This window comes from Hemitrygon akajei, chromosome 16 (genome assembly GCF_048418815.1).
Source record: "Hemitrygon akajei chromosome 16, sHemAka1.3, whole genome shotgun sequence".
In the NCBI taxonomy this organism is placed as follows: domain Eukaryota; kingdom Metazoa; phylum Chordata; class Chondrichthyes; order Myliobatiformes; family Dasyatidae; genus Hemitrygon; species Hemitrygon akajei.
In genome coordinates, this window is record NC_133139.1 from 94137674 (window position 1) to 94157906 (window position 20233).

The 20233-nt window shown below is 41.7% G+C and overlaps 1 protein-coding gene across 1 annotated transcript in view; it reads left to right on the forward strand.

Moving 5' to 3' along the window:
* Positions 1-20233, forward strand: part of LOC140740300 (complement C3-like) — a 250059-nt gene that overhangs the window by 151289 nt on the left and 78537 nt on the right. The window contains exons 21-22 of the mRNA XM_073069454.1: positions 3998-4210; positions 4780-4834. Of these exons, the coding sequence (XP_072925555.1) occupies positions 3998-4210; positions 4780-4834 (268 nt within the window). The remainder of the gene's footprint in view (positions 1-3997; positions 4211-4779; positions 4835-20233) is intronic.

The following is a 20233-nucleotide window of genomic DNA, read 5'->3' on the forward strand; positions in this document are numbered from 1 at the left end:
ACAATTAATAAACCATAGAACCATAGAACACTACAGCACAGAAACAGGCCTTTTGGCCCTTCTTGGCTGTGCTGAAACATTTTTCAGCTTAGTCCCACTGACCTGCTCCTGGACTATATCCCTCCATACATCTCTCATCCATGTACCTGTCCAAGATTTTCTTAAATGTTAAAAGTGAGCCCACATCTACCACTTCATCTGGCAGCTCATTCCACACTCCCACCACTCTCTGTGTGAAGAGCCCCCCCCCCAATGTTACCTTTAAAATTTTCCCCCTTTACCCTTAACCCATATCCTATAGTTTTTTTTTTCTCCCCTAATCTCAGTGGAAAAAGCCTGCTTGCATTCATTCTAACTATACCCATCATAATTTTATATACCTCTATCAAATCTCCCCTCATTCTTCTTTCTTTTTCCAATATTTTTATTAATTTCATATACACAAATACAGAGTTTGTAAGGATACTAATTATAAATCAAAATAAGATAGCACAAAATGCATACAATCACGGTATCCCACGTTGATAAGATAGAGTAATTAAATACACTAGTATGGTTAATTTTATTATTTAAAAAAAACCTACACCCCCTATCAAGACAAAGCTGATTGGAAAAAAAAAAGAGAAAAAGGAAAGAGTACTTTACCATATAGTGTTTATAATAATAGTCCAGATCTATATTTTAATTCAAAGGTTTTTAAAATAGTTCAGAAAGGGTCCCCATAACGTTTGAAAATCTTGGTTAGAATCAGAAATCGAACAACAAATCTTCTCTAGATTTAAATATGACATAACATCACATAACCATTGAGCATGTATGGGGGGGGGCAACCTCCTTCCACTTAAGCAAGATCGCCCATTCCAAGGTTTGTTGAGAAAAATAATGTTAATATATTGACAGTTCAAGTGAGTAGGAATGAGGTATAGGAAGGTTGAAATGTGATAGAGGGTCTAGTTATATTTAGAAGAAAAGCTTACTAGGTCCCATTGAATTACATCCTATGTTTCACAAAGAAGCAGGCTTGGAGAAAGCTGGAAACATGCTGTTCTAAATATTCATTGATATGGGAGGAAACAGGGAAATGGAAAATAGCAAATGTTACATCCGTGTTCAAGAAATGGTGCAAGAATACTTGTAACTACAGGCCCTTCAGATTAACATTAGTGACTCAATATCATTTGAATAAATGAGGAACAAAAATGTAAAATAGAGCACAACATTATAAAGACAATTCAGGAAATAAAAATCTAGAGGTATGTATGCATCAAATGTTACACCCACCCTGAACACTATTCCTGAAACAGATGATCTAGTGATTTCTTGCATTCTTTGCAGCAGCTTGCTAAATGTAAATTATTTGCCAAATTTTTGAAATTGCAGCAGTGACCACATCTAAAAAGGAATATAATGGCTGCAAACGGTTCTGAGATATGGTGTATTAGTTTATTAAAGTAATCATTGTGTATTTTGCGGGTAACTAGTTAGTTGTTGGATCCCTGATAAAAACCCAAGGTTCTGCACCATGGATTCTGTTGTCACTGGACTCAAGTCTCCAGATGTTGACCAAACATTGAAGAGCATGGGTGCAGAAGCCATTTGATACTTGGGACCTTGGATTCTGTAGTTCTGTGTGCTACTCTTGTATACAAGAGCTGCTGTATGTTAAATGTCCTCAGTTCAAGGACCCGCCAACTAATGAGTAGTTGCCTACATTACGGAATCCCTGCTTGCTAGTTTCCCATAGGTGTTCTGTAACTTATAACTGCTGTATAAATTCAAATGTTTTTGTAAAGTTAAGCAAAACATTGCATGCTCATTAACAGAGTTGAGAGACAACAAGAAAGTGAGAATATCCTCAATACCCAGAGTCTAGACTGACATCTACATCATTTATTATTATATTGAAATTTGTCCTCTACTGCGCCTATTATCTTGTTTATTATTCATTTATTTATTTATTAATTATTGTACTGCCCTGCACTGTTTTATGCACTTTATGTAGTCCTGTGCAGGTCTGTAGTCTGGTGTAGTTTTTGTGTTGTTTTACATAGTCTAGTGTAGCCTTGAGTTGTCTCACATAGTCTAGAGTAGTTTTGTGTTGTTTCATGTAGCACCATGGTCCTGGAGGAACGTTGTTTCCTTTTTACTGTGTACTGTACCAGCAGTCAAAATGACAATAAAAAGCAACTTGACTTGACTTGACTTGACTTGAATATTTTAGTGGCTTCTAACACGTACTGAGTATAAAGTTCACCCTGCATGCTGCACTTAATTCAGTATTATTATACAAATTTCAGGCCAAATAATTAAAGTCGAAGTCCATCTCATCTTAATAAAATAGGGATAGACCATGCACTCATTGAACCTGCTCTATGATCCACCACTTATTGGAGCTTGGAGTAGAGAGATCCGTCAGGGAAACAGGTCTTTGTCTCACAGAGTCTGTGTTGATAATTAACCACCTGCTTGTGTTATTCATACATTAATCCCATTTAGTTTCTCACCACATTTTCACCAACTCCTCCTGGATTCTACCACATGCCTACATGATGAGGGCAATTTCCCGAGGCCAATTAAACTACCAACCAGCGTGTTTGTGATGTGGGAGGAATCCTGAGTCCCAGGGGAAAGCCCTGCAATCACAGGGAGAATGTGCAAACTCTGCACAGAAAGTAACCATGTTGAGATTGTTCCAAGGTCTCTGGCAGTGTGAGGAAGCATCTCTACAGATTGTGCCACCGCGTCACCATTGTCAATTCCCCATGTCCTTTGATCCCATTGTATTCTGAAAATCTGTCAACTTTAGCTTTGAACCAACTCTTCCATGCAATTCACAGTGGCCAATTCCAAAGATTCACAAGTCTTTGAAACAATTTATTTCTACAGTGCTAAAATAGTGCATCACTGATCCCAAGCCTGTGCTTTTTCCAGCCAGTGGACACCATTTCCATCCTGGGAGGTAGCTCTAGAACCTTGTTTTACATTCTTCAGCCAGTTCTACAAATCTTTTCCTTTAGGACTACTTGCTGATCTCAGTCTAATGAATATCTATTAGAAGAATTTAATTGTTAGTTGCTTGAGATTACTGGATTGAAATTATATCTTCTACTAACAACCATCTGTCATTAAACCATTATTTATGCTGCCATATTCACTTTTATATATTTTGTAATATTGTTATATGTAATTACATATGGATTCTTCAAATCTTAGGGCAACACAATATGCTTTACAGTTAATTTTGGATTGTTTGAAGATTAGTGCGGAGACACAGTAGTGTAGTGGCTAGCAAAATGCAATTACGGTGCCAGCAATCTGGATTCAAATCCACCTCTGTTTGCAAGGAGTTTCTACATTCTCCCTGTGACTGCGTAGGTTTCCTCCGGGTACTCTGATTTCTGTCCACATTCGAAAGACGCATGGGTTAGTAGGGCTTTTGGCCATGTGGGTCTGTTACTGTGCTGTATATCTAAACCTACTCATGATTGAAATGTAGAAAGCACAAAACAAGTGGACACACAGCAAGATCCCACAGACTGCAATGTGGTAATGGGTGGATAAATTGCTTTCATGATGTTATTTGAAGCAAACATATTGGTCATGGAACTGTCCTGCTTTCTTCAAATTAATTGCAAAGGAATCTCTTACCAAAGACACATGCTAATTTCCTTTAATACTATATCTGGAAAAAGCCTTTCACTACTTAGTGATGTCATTATAGTACAGGTGTCCCCCACCCTTTACAAAGGTAGAGCGTTCCTATGAAACCTTTCTTAAGCTGAAACAGTGTAAAGTGAAGAACCATGAATTTATATGGGAAAAACTTTCGTAGAAGTGAAAATCCTCTATGTATTGCGATAACAGGTTACTAATGTAGGTCTTTTGTAAAAATGAAGTGGTGTAAAGCGAATATTCGTAAAGCGGGGGGCATCTGTACTGAGAGGAGTGTTTTTTTACATTTTCTGTCATTACAATTTTGGTACTTTTAAAATTCCAGGTTCATGTAGAGTTTCCATACAATGAAAATCTGTGCAGCAATGCAAAACCAACAAAACGATATTCTGTTAAAATCACTATTCCGGAACAATCATCCGCTGTGGTGCCTTATGTTGTAGTTCCATTGACTAAGGGAGAAATAATGATTGAAGTCAAGGCCTCAGTTATGAATGTCTTTGTGACTGATGGAGTAAAAAAGCCTCTCCGAGTTGTGGTAAGTTCAAAATAATTAAACTTCCAACGTCCAGCAACGTAAGTGATTATAAAAGATTTGTTTCACATCAGGTCAGACGTCTGAAATAGTATTGAACTGCTGATGCAGAGCTTTGGATTGCTCAAAATCTGAATTCGAAAGGTGCAAACATTTGAACAAACTTGAACATTTGATAGTATTCCTGGGAACATAGTTGGGGAGTGGTGACTTGGCAGAAGGATAATCCAGCAGTTGCTAAGTATTTTGTTGCATTCACTGTTAATGAATAAACAGTATTTCTAGCCTGTGCTGATGAAGGAATGGTGATATATTTCAAAGTCTGATAATATGAGACCTGCAGTAGAAGGAGCACCTGTGTGGCTCTTACCAGTGTCTTATACACTAGTTTTGAATAGTTTTGAAGGGGATACTGAAATCTACTATCAGTCAACTCTGAGCTCCCACACATATAAACTGAGGTGTATTACATCGAAAGTTGCATAGAGTGCAGAGTAAATAACTCTTATAGTAAATGAACACCTAGAAGAAACCAAACCTTTACATATTTACTGTATTCTTCCTTTCTATAGCCAGAAGGAGTAAAGATTGAACTCCCACCATATAATCGTTATTTGGAACCCAAAGGTAAGTGTCCACTACGTTGAAACCCCTCAAACTCTGCAGCTGTCAATAACAACATATTCTATTTAAATTGTCCCTCAATTTTGTTTCACCAGTGTATTATCAAACCAAATTTGACACTGGAGATAAAAATTATGTTAGGGCAAATGACCAATTATTTAGTCAGAACAGATAGAAAGAGAAACTGTAACTATAACAAATCTTCAGTGGTAACTGTGGAGAGAGAAATGGAGTACATTCTTATAACCATATAACAATTACAGCACAGACACAGGCCATCTCGGCCCTTCTCGTCCATGCCAAACGCTTACTCTCACCTAGTCCCAGTGGCCCGCACTCAGCCCATAACCCTCCATTCCTTTCCTGTCCATATACCTATCCAATTTTACTTTAAATGACAATACCGAACCTGCCTCTACCACTTCTACTGGAAGCTCGTTCCACACAGCTACCACTCTCTGAGCAAAGAAATTCCCCCTTGTGTTACCCTTAAACTTTTGCCCCCTAACTCTCAACTCATGTCCTCCTGTTTGAATCTCCCCTACTCTCAATGGAAAAAGCCTATCCACATCAACTCTATCTATCCCCCTCATAGTTTTAAATAACTCTATCAAGTCTCCCCCTCAAACTTCTACGCTCCAAACAATAAACACCTAACTTGTTCAACCTTTCCCTATAACTTAGGTGCTGAAACCCAGGTAACATTCTAGTAAATCTTCTCTGTGCCATCTCCTTTTTGTTGACATCCTTCCTATAATTCGGTGACTAGAACTGTACACAATATTCTAAATTTGACCTTACCAATGCCTTGTACAATTTTAACATTACATCCCAACTCCTATACTCAATGCTCTGATTTATAAAGGCCAGCATACCAAAAGCTTTCTTCACCACCCTATCCACAAGAGATTCTACCTTCAGGGAACTATACACCATTATTCCTAGATCACTCTGTTCTACTGCATTCTTCAATGCCCTACCATTTACCATGTATGTCCTATTTTGATTATTCCTACCAAAATGTAACACCTCACACTTATCAGCATTAAACTCCATCTGCCATCTTTCAGCCCACTCTTCTAACTGGCCTAAATCTCTCTGCAAGCTTTGAAAACCTACTTCATTATCCACAACGCCACCTACCTTAGTATTATTTGCATACTTACTAATCCAATTTACCACCCCATCATCCAGATCATTAATGTATATGACAAACAACATTGGACCCAGTACAGATCCCTGAGGCACAGCACTAGTCACCAGCCTCCAACCTGACAAACAGTTATCCACCACTACTCTCTGGCGTCTCCCATCCAGACACTGTTGAATCCATTTTACTACTTCAATATTAATACCTAACGATTGAACCTTCCTAACTAACCTTCCATGCGGAACCTTGTCAAAGGCCTTACTGAAGTCCATATAGACAACATCCACTGCTTTACCCTCATCAACTTTCCTCATAACCTCTTCAGAAAATTTAATAAGATTTGTCAAACATGACCTTCCACACACAAATCCATGCTGACTGTTCCTAATCAGACCCTGTCTATCCAGATAATTATATATACCATCTTTAAGAATACATTCCATTAATTTACCCACCACTGACGTCAAACTGACAAACCTATAATAGCTAGCTTTACTCTTAGAACCCTTTTTAAATAATGGAACCACATGAGCAATACGCCAATATTCCGGCACCATCCCCATTTCTAATGTCATTTGAAATATTTCTGTCAGAGCCCCTGCTATTTCTACACTAACTTCCCTCAAGGTCCTAGTGAGTATCCTGTCAGGACCCGGAGATTTATCCACTTTTATATTCCTTAAAACCGCCAATACTTCCTCCTCTTTAACTGTCATAGTTTCCATAACTTCCCTACTTGTATCCCTTACCTTACACAATTCAATATCCTTCTCCTTAGTGAATACCGAAGAAAAGAAATTGTTCAAAATCTCCCCCATCTCTTTCGGCTCCACATATAGCTGTCCACTCTGATTCTCTAAGGGACCAATTTTATCCCTCACTATCCTTTTGCTATTAATATAACTGTAGAAACCCTTCAGATTTATTTTCACCTTACTTGCCAAAGCAACCTCATATTTTCTTTTAGCTTTTCTAATTTCTTTCTTAAGATTTTTCTTACATTCTTTATATTCCTCGAGCACCTCATTTACTCCATGCTGCCTACATTTATTGTAGATCTCTCTCTTTTTCCTAATCCAGTTTCCAATATCCCTTGAAAACCATGGCTCTCTCGAACTTTTAACCTTTCCTTTCAACCTAACAGGAACATAAAGATTCTGTACCCTCAAAATTTCACCTTTAAATGACCTCCGTTTCTCTATTACATCCTTCTCATAAAACAAATTGTTCCAATCCACTCCTTCTAAATCCTTTCACATCTCCTCAAAGTTAGCCTTTCTCCAATCAAGAATCTCAACACTGGGTCCAGTCCTATCCTTCTCCATAATTATATTGAAACTAATGGCATTGTGATCACTGGAACCAAAGTGCTCCCCAACACATATCTCCGTCACCTGACCTATTTTATTCCCTAACAGAAGATCCAACACTGCCCCTTCTCTAGTCAGTACCTCTATGTATTGCTGCAAAAAACTATCCTGCACACATTTTACAAACTCCAAGCCATCCATCCCTTTCACAGTATGGGCTTCCCCGTCTATGTGTGGAAAATTAAAATCTCCCACAATCACAACCCTGTGATTACTACAGATATCTGCTATCTCCTTGAAAATTTGCTCCTCCAATTCTCACTCCCCATTAGATGGTCTATAATACATCCCTATAAGTTTTACTACACCTTTCCCATTCCTCAATTCCATCCAAATAGTCTCCCTAGATGAGCCGTCTAATCTATCCTGTCAGCGCACCGCTGTACTATTTTCTCTGACAAGCAACGCGACACCTCCCCCTCTTGTTCCTCCGATTCTATCACACCTGAAGCAACAAAATCCAGGAATATTGCCAATCACACCTCTCCTGCAACCATGTTTCACTAATAGCTACAACATCATATTTCCAGGTATCAATCCATGCTCTAAGCTCATCCACCTTTCTTACAATGCTCCTAGCATTAAAATAAATGCATTTAAGAAATTCTCCACCTCTTCCTCTCTGTTTATCTCTAACAGTACAAAGAACTTTACTGTCTTCTTTTTCTTCCTTTTCCCATACATCTGTTCCTGCACTCTGGTTCCCCTCCCCACTCGTATCTAGTTTAAATCCACTGGAGCCTCTCTAGCAAACCTACCTGCAAGAATATTTGTCCCCCTCCAGTTCAGATGTAAACCGTCCTGCTGGAACAGGTCCCACCTTCCCTGGAAAACTGCCCAATTATCTATAAATCTGAAGCCCTCCCTCCTGCACCATGTTTTCAGCCACGTGTTGATTTGCACTATCTTACTATTTCTAAACCCACCTGCACGTGGCACTGGTAGCGATCCTGAGATTGCTATCCTGGAGGTCCTGTCCTTTAACTTGGCACCTAGCTCCCTAAACTCACCTTTCAGGACCTCCTCACTATGTTAATATTTATGTTGATACTATTTGGTGCAAATGAGGAAAAGATAAAGGAATCAGGATTTAAGATGCAGAGCAAGGCAAAGAGAAGTCATATAATACAGCAAAAATTAGTGGAAAGTTAGAGAATTGAGAAACTTTTAAAAACCAGCAGAAGGCAACTAAAATATCATAAAGGAAAGGATGGAATATGAAGGTAAGCTAACCAATAATATTAAAGAGGATACCATAAGTTTCTTCAAATACAAGACTAAAGAGAAATGAGAGGAGATATTGGTAGTAACGGGAGACAAGGAAATGGCAGACCAACTGAATAAGTATCTTGCATCAATCTTCACTGTATGCTAGAGATTCCAAAGTGTCAGGGGGCAGAAGTGTGTGAAGTTGCCAATACTAGGGAGAAGGTTCTTTGGAAACTGCAAGGTCTGAAGATAGATAAGTCACCTGGACTAGACTGTATACACCCCAGGGTTCTGAAAGAGTGGATGAAGAGATTGTGAAGACATTAGCAATGATCTTTCAAGAATCAATTGACTCTGGCGTGGTTCCAGAGGAATGAAAAATTGCAAATGTCATCACTCATTAAGAAGGGAGAGAGGCAGATGAAAGGAAATTATAGGCCAGTTAATCTGACCTCAGTAGTTGGGAAGATGTTGGAGTCGATTGTTAAGGATGTGGTTTCAGGGTACTTAGAGGCACATGAACAAATAGGCCGTAGTCGTTGTTGTTGAGTGGCTCGCCAAGCTGGCTGGTTAGCTTGCAGACGTTTTGTTATCCAGCAAGGCAACATCATCAGTGCAACTTTGAATGAAAAAGAAGGCCGTTGTCAGCGTGGTTTCCTAAAGGAAAAACATCCATTGTAATTCTTTGAAGAAACAACAAGGAGGATAAAATTGGTGGATTTTGTGTACCAGTATTTTTAGAAGGTCTTTGACAAGGTGCCACATATGAGGCTGCTTAACAAGGTAAGGGTTAGGGTTGGGTTAGGGTTAGGGTTAGGATGCATACTAGCATGGATAAAGCAGTTAATAAGGGGAGCCTTTTTGGGTTGGCTGCTGGTGTCTGGTGATGCTCCACAGGAGTCTGTGTTGGGATTTCTTTTTTTTAATGTTAAATATTAATGATTTGGATGACAGAATTGATGGCTTTGTGCAAAGTTTGAACATGATATGAAGGTAGGTGGACAGAGCAGTTAGTTTTGATGAAGCAGAGAGGCCACCAAAGGACTTAAAATAGATTAAGAGAATAGGCAAAGAAGTGGCAGCTGAATAATATTAGGAAGGGTATGTTCATGCACTTTGGCCAAAGAATAATGGTAGACTATTTTTTAAATGAAAAGAAATAAAAAATCCAAGATGCAAAGGGACTTGGGAGTTCTCGTGCTAGATTCCCATAAGGATAATTTGTAGGTTGAGTCTGTGGTGAGGAAGGCAAATGCAATGTCAGCATTCATTTCAGGTAGACTAGACCATATGATATGAAGATAGGTAGAGGGGTAGGCAACACTGAGGAGGAAATGCGATTGCAGCAGGACTTAGCCAAGTTGGAAGAATGGGCAAAAAAACTGGTAGATGGAATACAGTGTTGGGAAATGTATGATAATGCACTTTGATAAAAGGAACAATAGTGTGGACTATTATCTAAATGGGGAGAAGGTACAAACATCAGAGGTGCAGAGGGAGTAAGAAGTCCTCATACAAGACTCCCAGAAGATTAATTTACAAGTTGAGTCTGTGGTAGAGAAGGCAAATGTAATGTTGGCACTTTTTTCGAGGAGAATGGAGTATAAAAGCAAGGAGATAATGCTGAGCCTTTATAAGACACTAGTCAGGCCGCACTTGGAGTATTGGCAACAGTTTTGGGCCCCAAATCTCAGAAAGGACATGTTGTCATTGGAGAGAGTCTAGAGGAGGTTCACAAAGATGATTCCAGGAATGCAACAGTTAACGTATGATGTTTGGCAGCTTTGGGCCTGTATTCATTGGAATTTAGAAGAATGTGGGGGGGGGGGGGGGAGGTGGAAGATCTCACTGAAACCTAGTGAATGTTGAAAAGACTAGATAGGGTGGATGTGGAGAGGAAGTTTCCTATGGTGAGGGATCCAGAACTAGAGGGAACAGCCTCAAAATTGATAGGTGACCCTTAAGAACAGAAGTAAGGAGGAATATTTTTAGCCAGAGAGTTGTAAATTTGTGGATTGCTCTACCACGGACTGCAGTGGAGGCCAAGTCTGTGCATATATTTAAGGCACAATTTGATTGTTTTCCTGATCAGTCAGGGCATCAAAGGATATAGCAAGAAGGCAGGTATATGGAGTTGAGTGGGATCCGGGATCAGCCATGATGGAATGGTGGAGCAGACTCAATAGGTTGAATGGCCTACTTCTGCTCCTATGTCTTATGGTCTTTTAAAGGCAAGATGTAATGTTAAGGCTTTATAAAAGCAAGGATGTAATGTTGAGGCTTTAAAAAGCACTGGTAATGTCTCATGGAGTACTGCAAGCAGTTTTTGGCCCCTTATTTAAAAAAGGATATACTGACATTGCAGAGGGTTTAGAGGAGGTGTAAGAAAATTATTCTGGGATTGAAAGGCTTGTCATAAAAAGCCACCTCATAAGCATTCAATAAATTCCCTCTCTTGCGATCTGACACAAACCTGATTTTCCCAATCCTTTGCATACTGAAGTCCCCGATTACAATTGTGTCATTACCCTTATTACATGCCCTTTCCAGCTCCCTTTGCAATTTCAACCCCATATCTTGGCTACTATTTAGAGGGCAATAAATTATTCCCATATGGTATTTTTACCCTTGCAGTTTCTTAACTCGACCCACAAAGACTTGACGTTCTCTGATCCTATGTCACCTCTTTCTAAAGATGTAATTCCATCTCCTACCAACAGAGTCACACCACCATCTATGCTTTCCTGCCTGTCCTTTCAATACAAAGTATATTCTTTGATTTGAAGCTCCCAACTAAGGCTCTCTTTCAGCCATGACTCAGTGATGCCTACAACATCATAGTGACCAAGTTCTAATTGTGCAACAAATTCATCCACCTTATTCTGAATACTACATGCATTGAAATACAGCACCATTAGTCCTGCATTCTTTGCCCTTTTGAATTTTGCCTCTGTAGTACAATTTAGCTCTTCACTCTGTCCGCATTTGTACCCAATCTTTGGCTTGTCCTTGCTTATATTAATATTACACCCATCACTTGTAAACCTGATGGCTCATCCTCAACTCTGTCGTACTGGTTCCCAAGCCCCTGCCATATTAGTTTAAGCTACTGCCAATAGCTTTAGAAAACATGCACCCAAGGATATTGGTTCCCCTCGGATTCAAGTGCAACCTATCCCTTTTGTACAGGTCACACCTGCCCCAGAAGAGGTCCCAATGATCCAGAAACCTGAATCTCTGCCTTCTGCTCCAATTCTTCAGCTGTGCATTTATCTGCCACCTCATTCTATTCCTATCCTCATTATCTCCTGGCATAGGCATTATTCCAAGATTACTACCACTGAGGCCCTATTCTCAACTTCCTTCCTAACTCCCTGTGTACTTTTTTCAGGACTTCCTCTCTTTTTCTCCTTATGTTATTGGTGGGTGCCAATGTATATGATGACTTCTAGCTGCTCACCCTCCCTGTTCAAGATGTGGACGCATTCAGAAACCTGAGAGCATGGGGGAGTATTTATGAAGTGTTCACACAGATCAGGGATCAGGTGGTCAAGACATCCCAAATTCCCAGTTTTGGTGGGACCCAACTCATACCGACCCTGTGTGTGGCCTCTGTCGGTCGTGATCGACCATGGGTACTGCACCTCTGGTAAGCGAAGCTGGAGTAGCCTCTCAAGGGCAGAGTTGATATGGAGATCCGACTGTTGCCCATGCAGTGGGACCCCCCCCCCCCCCTCCCCGCCATGCTGATGACAGGTCCAAAGTAACGACGAAAGTCAATACAATTTGGTGCCAGCATCATTGCAGGAGTTGCCGTGCTGGTTCTGGATACAGCAGTCAGCCGCCTTCAGAACTCCGACTCCAGATTTTTCCTTAGGGTTTACTCCCAAAGCCTTTCCCGTGACCGGGTATAGCCGTAAGGCAGTGGAGGTTTGAAATCAGAGTTTTCTCTCTCCTAGATGAGCTACCATCCGTGGTTGACGAGCCCTATCTGCCAGTAGCAACTAGTTTTAAGGTGCCAATGGCCCGCCTTTGCCCCTTCTCCTGTCAGTGAGAACAGCTCCGCCGGGCATAAGAACTATGCCACATGTGAAGGCCAGGAGTTAGACTTGGTTGTCAGAGGCAGTTTGAGACGCACCCATGAAGAGCATTTGTTTAGCAGTGGGAGCTCATCCCCACTACCACCCTTTGTCTATGACTACCTTTAGAGCCCACCAAAGCATATTGATTTTGAAAGAGGTAGTTTTCTCACCACTGAGTCCAATGGCTGTTAGCAAGGAGCTAACAAGCTGCATCTCTAGAGACACCTGGTAAAAGAGGGTTTCATTGTTTGGGCTATCATGTAAAAAATAATACTGCTCTAAGAATTGATTAGGTAGTTTGTGTGTTTAAGCCTGTTGTCCAGGAAAGTAATCAAGCCACATCATTATGGACACCGCAGGGATTAAGTCTTGGTCTGATTCAAAGAGATTATTCGTAACTAAGTCTTGTGTTCTGAATGGGGTGGATATCCACAGCCCAGATGAATTGCCAATAAGAGTTTTAAATTTGGTTCCAGTCTCAGGGGAAATTACAATCATGGAACCACAATCTGACCAAACGGCAGGCAAAGTTGTTTTAGTTCAGACTAACGATGTGACAGGAGTGGATTTGCCTCATATGATTGCAGCACCTGGAGAAGTGAGGCCATGGGCCGTCTATATTTTTAGAGAAGAGGGGAGTGTAGGCGAGGGTGCAGAATTGTAAGTTGAGTTTCCTGTAGCTGAGGGTGGATACGTTAAAGACAAGTTACTCTTGTTTACACAGAGTGAGGGGAAGGAGTTGTCTGATGTGAAAGGGATAATGAGTCTAATGATAAAAGCATAAGTATATCTGCGGGGACCCAAGGTTGGTGTAGGCTAAGAGTGTTCTCTGGGGTCAAACCCACACCCAGTGGGGAAGAAGAGGCTTAGGCTGAACAGACATCTCAGCTATTAGATAAATGGCAGTGCTCAGATAATGCAAAAAAAAACTGAGACTGGTAGAGGGCTTAAAGGTCCCAGTGGCTGATATAGAGAGCTTTGTCAAGGCAGAAAATCTACTAGCCATGTCAGCTAATTACCTGCAAGCTCTGGACCCATTTCAGAAGGAAGAGAAGTTGTCTGCCTACATTTTCAGGTTGGAGAAGCTGCTGCACTGTTTGTGCCACAAAGGGAGCATTCAACTGCCTGAGAGAAATTGCTTGAGGACGTAGCAAGTTATGAAGGGTGCACTGTCCACGGGATGCACCATCCTCCATCTTTTACCAATATACTCTGAATTTAGAAGAAAAATGCAATGGAGGAGTGGGAGGCCTCCGTCAGTAGTTTCTGTTGCTAAAGCAACTCCTGATGCCACACAAGAGCTGGTTTTGCAGGATGTCATGAAAGATCTGAGGGCCGAGGTATTTTGGATGATATCAGTTGGTGTTGCCACCAAGCCTGACAAGGCCAATAGGAAGCTGGACCCACTGGTGGGATGTACGAAACTGAGGACAGCTACTGAGCAGGGTCCCTTGACCAGGGAAGTAACTGGTATTTTCTGTTACAAGGTGTATAAGATGCTGAGAGGCATTAATCATGTGGATAGTCAAAGGCTTTTTCCCAGGGCTGAAATGGTTGCCACAAGAGGACACAGGTTTAAGGTTTTGGGGAGTAGGTACAGAGGAGATGTCAGGGGTTAAGTTTTTTACTCAGAGAGTGGTGAGTGCATGGAATGGGCTGCCAGCAATGGTGGTGGAGGCAGATACAATAGGGTCTTTTAAGAGACTTTTGGATAGATACATGGAGTTTAGAATATTAGAAGGTTATGGGTAAGCCTAGTAATTTCTAAGGTAGGGACATGTTTGGCACAACTTTGTGGGCTGAAGGGCCTGTATTGTGCTGTAGGTTTTCTGTGTTTCTATGTTACTAACTGGAGAAGATGGACATTTCAAGCGAGAGTGTGAAGAACATGAAAATCTTTGGAAAGTCAAACAGAAAAGAAAGAGGTAAAACTACGAAGGAACTGAGTAAAGGAATGGGCTGACGTTTCAAAGAGGATACGTTCCTATCAGTATATCAAGGCAAATACTAAAGTTCAAAACACTATCCCTGAAGGTCTATCCATACAGATTGAAGGTGTTTATGTTGGAGCCATACTTGACACAGGTTCTCAAATGAAATTCATGGGCTTAGTGCTGATGAGTACCCGTACAATGGTTACTTGTCATTGAAAATGGAGTTTTCAGAAGCAGATGTTGGAGTAACTAAGACTATTGACCCACCAGTGTTGGTCTGCTTGGATCCAGTTGAAAAGGTTGGAGCTTCCATTCTTGTGGGAACAAATACTGCCATTGTGAGAAGGCTCCTGGGAGCATGTAAAGAGGGAAATGGAGAGAACGTTTTGAAACCTTGTTTATTCCTCCTGTGCTTTTGAGAAGGTACAAGTGCCTCCTAAGCAGGATGATGAGCAGAAATGAAGAACATCCAGTACACCCGGTCTGAATCTGTCATGTTCCATCCTGGAGGCATAGCTAGAATGACAGGAACCCCTAAATTTGCCAGAATGCTTGAGGAATGGAAAAAGGGATTAACTGAGAAGATGTTGGAATGTGAAGATGCCTTTTCTACTGATGAGTCCGATGTTAATTACTTGAAGAGAACTTGCCACACTATTATATCGACTGTGGACACCCCTTTCTGAGAGAGGTATCACAGTGGAGATTAGAGATGTTCTGCAGCACATGATTAAACTGAAAGTATTGAAGTTCAGTCATGGAGCAGGGGGACCTGAGCTGCCAGTGACACAAGTGATAGACTGGAGGAGGCACCCTCTAGTAGACAGGAAGGGTCACAAGGATTGGTTGAAGTTGGAGGAGCTGAAGATGAGATATGGAGGTCTCAAAGTGTCAGGAAACCTTCAGATAGGCTGGCCTATGACACACTGGGGGAACAGAGTGTTGCATCTATCCCCTTAGTGAGATATGTCATTACTATTTACAAGTGGATTGGAGGTCCTGACATCCCAAAATTAGGATTAGGGTTAAGTGTAATGCATAGAATTATAAAACTCAGTGTTGAGTCAGAAGACTTTAATATGAATTGAGCTTGTGCAGTCATGTATTGTTCATTGAGCTTCTTTGCAAATTGTAGCAGACTACAAGGGAAGTGTTTAGTGAGACTAAGATGATGAATTAATTAATTCGTGTGATAGGGAATTAGAAACTCAGCATGTCTTTTGTGAACTACACTAAGATGGTCATTGAATCTTTGACTTTTCTACTGTGGATGAGTGTTGGTGAATGAGGTCGAGTGAAAATCGAAAGGCACTGAAGATGTCGGAGTGCTGAGAAATTTCTGTCTTGGAAGCTGAAGGCATGGCTGGCAGCTCACGAATGTATATGAAGTCAACATTAGGGTGTGCGGAAATCAAAGGCTAGGTAAATTAATTTACCTGTCATATGAACAGTGAACAACTTTCTTTTTCATGCCACCCATCCAAACCATTTCATTACAACAGTGTATTGATGTAGAAGAAAGGAAAGCAATTACAGGATGCAGAATAAAGTGTTACAGTCATGGCAAAAAGTAAAGTGCAAGTAGGCAATAAAGTGCACGGTAATAACGAAGTAGATCATAAGGTCAAGAATCCATCTTATTGTACCGGGGACAATTCAGTAGTCTTATAACAGTGGGATAGATGCTGTCCTTGAGTCCAAATCATGTAGGTTATTGTAAACACAAAACACACTGCAGATGCTGTGGTCAAATCAACACGTACAAACACGCTGGAGGAACTCAGCAGGTCGGGTAGCATCTGTGGAAACGAGCAGTCAACGTTTCAGGCCGAGACCCTTCATCAGGACTGAAGAAGGAGGGGGCAGGGGCCCTATAAAGAAGGTGGGGAGAGGGTGGGAAGGACTTCGGCCCTCAACACATTCTCCCGTCACCAAAACAGGGACCATGTTTCCCTTGTCCTCACCTACCACCCCACCAGCCTCTGGATCCAGCATATTATCCTCCGCAACTTCCGCCACCTTCAACAGGACCCCACCACTAAGCACATCTTTCCTTCTCTACCCCTCTCCACTTTTCGCAGGGATCATTCCCTCCATGACTGCCTGGTCCATATGTCCCTCCCCACAGATCTCCCACTTAGTACTTATCCCTGCAAGCATAAGTGCTACACCTGTCCCTACACCTCCTCTCTTACCACCATTCAGGGCCCCAAACAGTCCTTCCAGGTGAGGCAACACTTCACTTGTGAGTCTGTCGGGGTAATCTATTGCATCCGATGCTCCCGGTGTGGCCTCCTCTACATCGTCAAGACCTGACACAGATTGGGGGACCGCTTCGTCGAGCACCTCCGCTCCGTCCGCCACAACAGACAGGATCTCCCGGTTGCCACCCACTTCAACTCTGCTTCACATTCCCATTAGGATATGTCCATACATGGCCTTCTCTACTGCCATGATGAGGCCAAACTCAGGTTGGAGGAGCAACACCTCATATACCGTCTGGGTAGTCTCCAGCCCCTTGGTATGAACAACGAATTCTCCAACTTATCGTTATTCCCTCCCTCTCCCTTCCCCATTCCACTTTCACTCTGCCTCCTCTTCCTGCTGCCTATCACCTCTCTCATGATTTTGCCTTCTTCTACTACCCATAGTGCTTTCCCCTTACATTCCTTCTTCACCTTTCCTGCCTACCCCATCCCTGCTTCCCCTCCCCCTCCCCTTGATCTTTCCACCGATTGTTTTTTCACCTGACACCTACCAGCCTTCTCCTTCCCACCCTCCCCCCACATTCTCTATGGGGCCCCTGCCCCCCCTTCAGTCCTGATGAAGGGTCTCGGCCCGAAACGTTGACTGCTCATTTCCACGGATGCTGCCTGACTTGCTGAGTTCCTCCAGCGTGTTTGTACGTGTTAATGTAGTTTATTGTATTTTATGCCTGATGGGATAACGGAGAGAAAAGAGAATGTCTGGGATGGGAGGGCTCTTTGATTATGTTTACTACTTAGCCAATGTAGCGAGAAGTGTAGAGTCAATGAAGGGCAGGCTGATTTCCAAGATGTGGTGACTGTCCATAATTCTCTGCAGTTTCTTTTGTCCTCTTGCTACACAAAGCCATGATGTATCCAGACAGGTTGCATTCTGTGGTGCATCAATAAAAATCGGTGAGGTTGAGAGGGAATATGCTAAATCTCTTTAGTCTCCCGAAGTGCAGGTGTACTCCCTTCATGCATGCAGCATGTGGACGGTCTCCAAGTCTTTCTCTGTTGGCATGATGTGTTATTTATTCCAAACAACAACAGGAATTAGATTACATCAGTAGGTGTGTTGTGTGGACAAGGAACACTTAGACTATTAGAAACATAGAAACATAGAAAACTTACAGTACAATACAGGCCCTTCGGCCCACAAAGATGTTCGGAACACGTCACCACCTTAGAAATTATTAGGCTTACCCATAGCCCTCTATTTTTCTAAGCTCCATGTACCTATCCAAAAGTCTCTTAAAAGACCCTATCGTATCTGCCTCCACCTCCGTTGCTGGCAGCCCATTCCACGCATTCACCACTCTCTGTGTAAAATCTTAACCCTGACATTTCCTTTGTACCTACTCCCAAGCACCTTAAACCTATGTCCTCTTGTGGCAACCATTTCAGCCCTGGGGAAATGCCTCTACTATCCACACGATCAATGCCTCTCATCATCTTATAAACCTCTATCAGGTCACCTCTCATCCTTCGTCACTCCAAGGAGAAAAGGCCGAGTTCACTCAACCTATTCTCATAAGGCATGCTCCCCAATCCAGGCAACGTCTTTGTAAACCTCTGCACCCTTTCTATGGTTTCCACATCCTTCCTGCAGTGAGGCGACCAGAACTGAGCACAGTACTCCAAGTGGGGTCTGACCAGGGTCCTATATAGCTGCAACATTACCTCTCGACTCCTAAATTCAATTCCATCATTAATGAAAGCCAATACACCGTATGCCTTCTTAACTACAGAGTCAACCTGCGCAGCTGCTTTGAGCATCCTATGGACTCGGACCCCAAGATCCCTCTGATCCTCCACACTGCCAAGAGACTTATCATTCTATATTCTGCTATCATATATGACCTACCAAAATGAGCCACTTCACACTTATGTGGGTTGAACTCCATCTGCCACTTCTCAACCCAGTTTTGCATCATATCAATGTCCCACCGTAACCTCTGACAGCTCTCCACACTATCCACAATACTTCCATCCTTTGTGTCATCAACAAACTTACTAACCCATCCCTCCACTTCCTCATCCAGGTCACTTATATAAATCACGGAGAATAAGGGTCCCAGAACAGATCTGAGGCAACAGATATTCCATACAGAATATGACCTGTCTACAACCATTCTTGGCCTTCTGTGGGCAAACCAGTTCTGGATCCACAAAGCAATGTCCCCTTAGATCCCATGCCTCCTTACTTTGTCAAAAGCTTTGCATGGGGTACCTTATCAAATGCTTTACTGAAATCCATATATACACTACATCTACTGCTCTTCCTTCATCAATGTGTTTAGTCACATACTCAAAAAATTCAATCAGTCTCGTAAGGCACGACCTACCCTTGACAAAGCCATGCTGACTATTCCTAATCATATTATACCTTTCCAAATGTTCATAAATCCTGTCTCTCAGGATCTTCTCCATCAACGTACCAACCACTGAAGTAAGACTCACTGGTCTATAATGTTTTGGGCTATCTCTACTCCTTTCTTAAATAAAGGAACAACATCCACAACCCTCCAATCCTCTGGAACCTCTCCCATCCCCATTGATGATGCAAAGATCATCGCCAGAGGCTCAACAATCTCCTCCCTCGCCTCCCACAGTAGCCTGGGGTACATCTCATCCGGTCTCAGCGACTTATCCAACTTGAAGTTTTCCAAAAGCTGCAGAACATCTTCTTTCTGAATATCTACATGCTCAAGCTTTTCAGTCTGTGTAAGTCATCACTACAATCACCAAGATCCTTTTCCATAGTGAATACTGAAGTAAAGTATTCATTAAGTACCTCTGCTATTTTCCCTGGTTCCATACACACTTTCCCACTGTCACACTTGATAGGTCCTATTCTATCACATCTTATCCTCTTGCTCTTCACATACTTGTAGAATGCCTTGGGGTTTTCCTTAATCCTGCCCACCAAGGCCTTCTCATGGCCCCTTCTGGCTCTTCTAATTTCTTTCTTAAGCTCCTTCCTGTTAGCCTTATATTGATGCATTATATTGAGGAATACTCATCACATTGCTGGTTTTCCAAGGAAGAGGATGCAGTGTCTTTTTAGCTCAGAGTCCTGGGTGCAATTCAATTAAATTTTGCATTCAATTAAAATTTTCAGTTTTGGCTGTGGATGTGGTGAATAAAATGAGCTCAGAATGGCTCTGAGCCCCTGTACCATCTTTTATCAAGAGTATTTCTTGTGCAGTTTTAGTATGGTTGGACTGAGAAATATTTCTGCTATATTCTCTGTGGGATTGTTGTCACTGATTAACTGAACTCTGAAAACCTGCACTCATTTTCTATTGCATTTTATTTACCTGTGCAGAAGGAAAACAGCATGGGTTCTGTCACCTTTACTGTTCTAAAGCTTGAACAAAGAAATGAAATTTTTATACAAAAATTGAA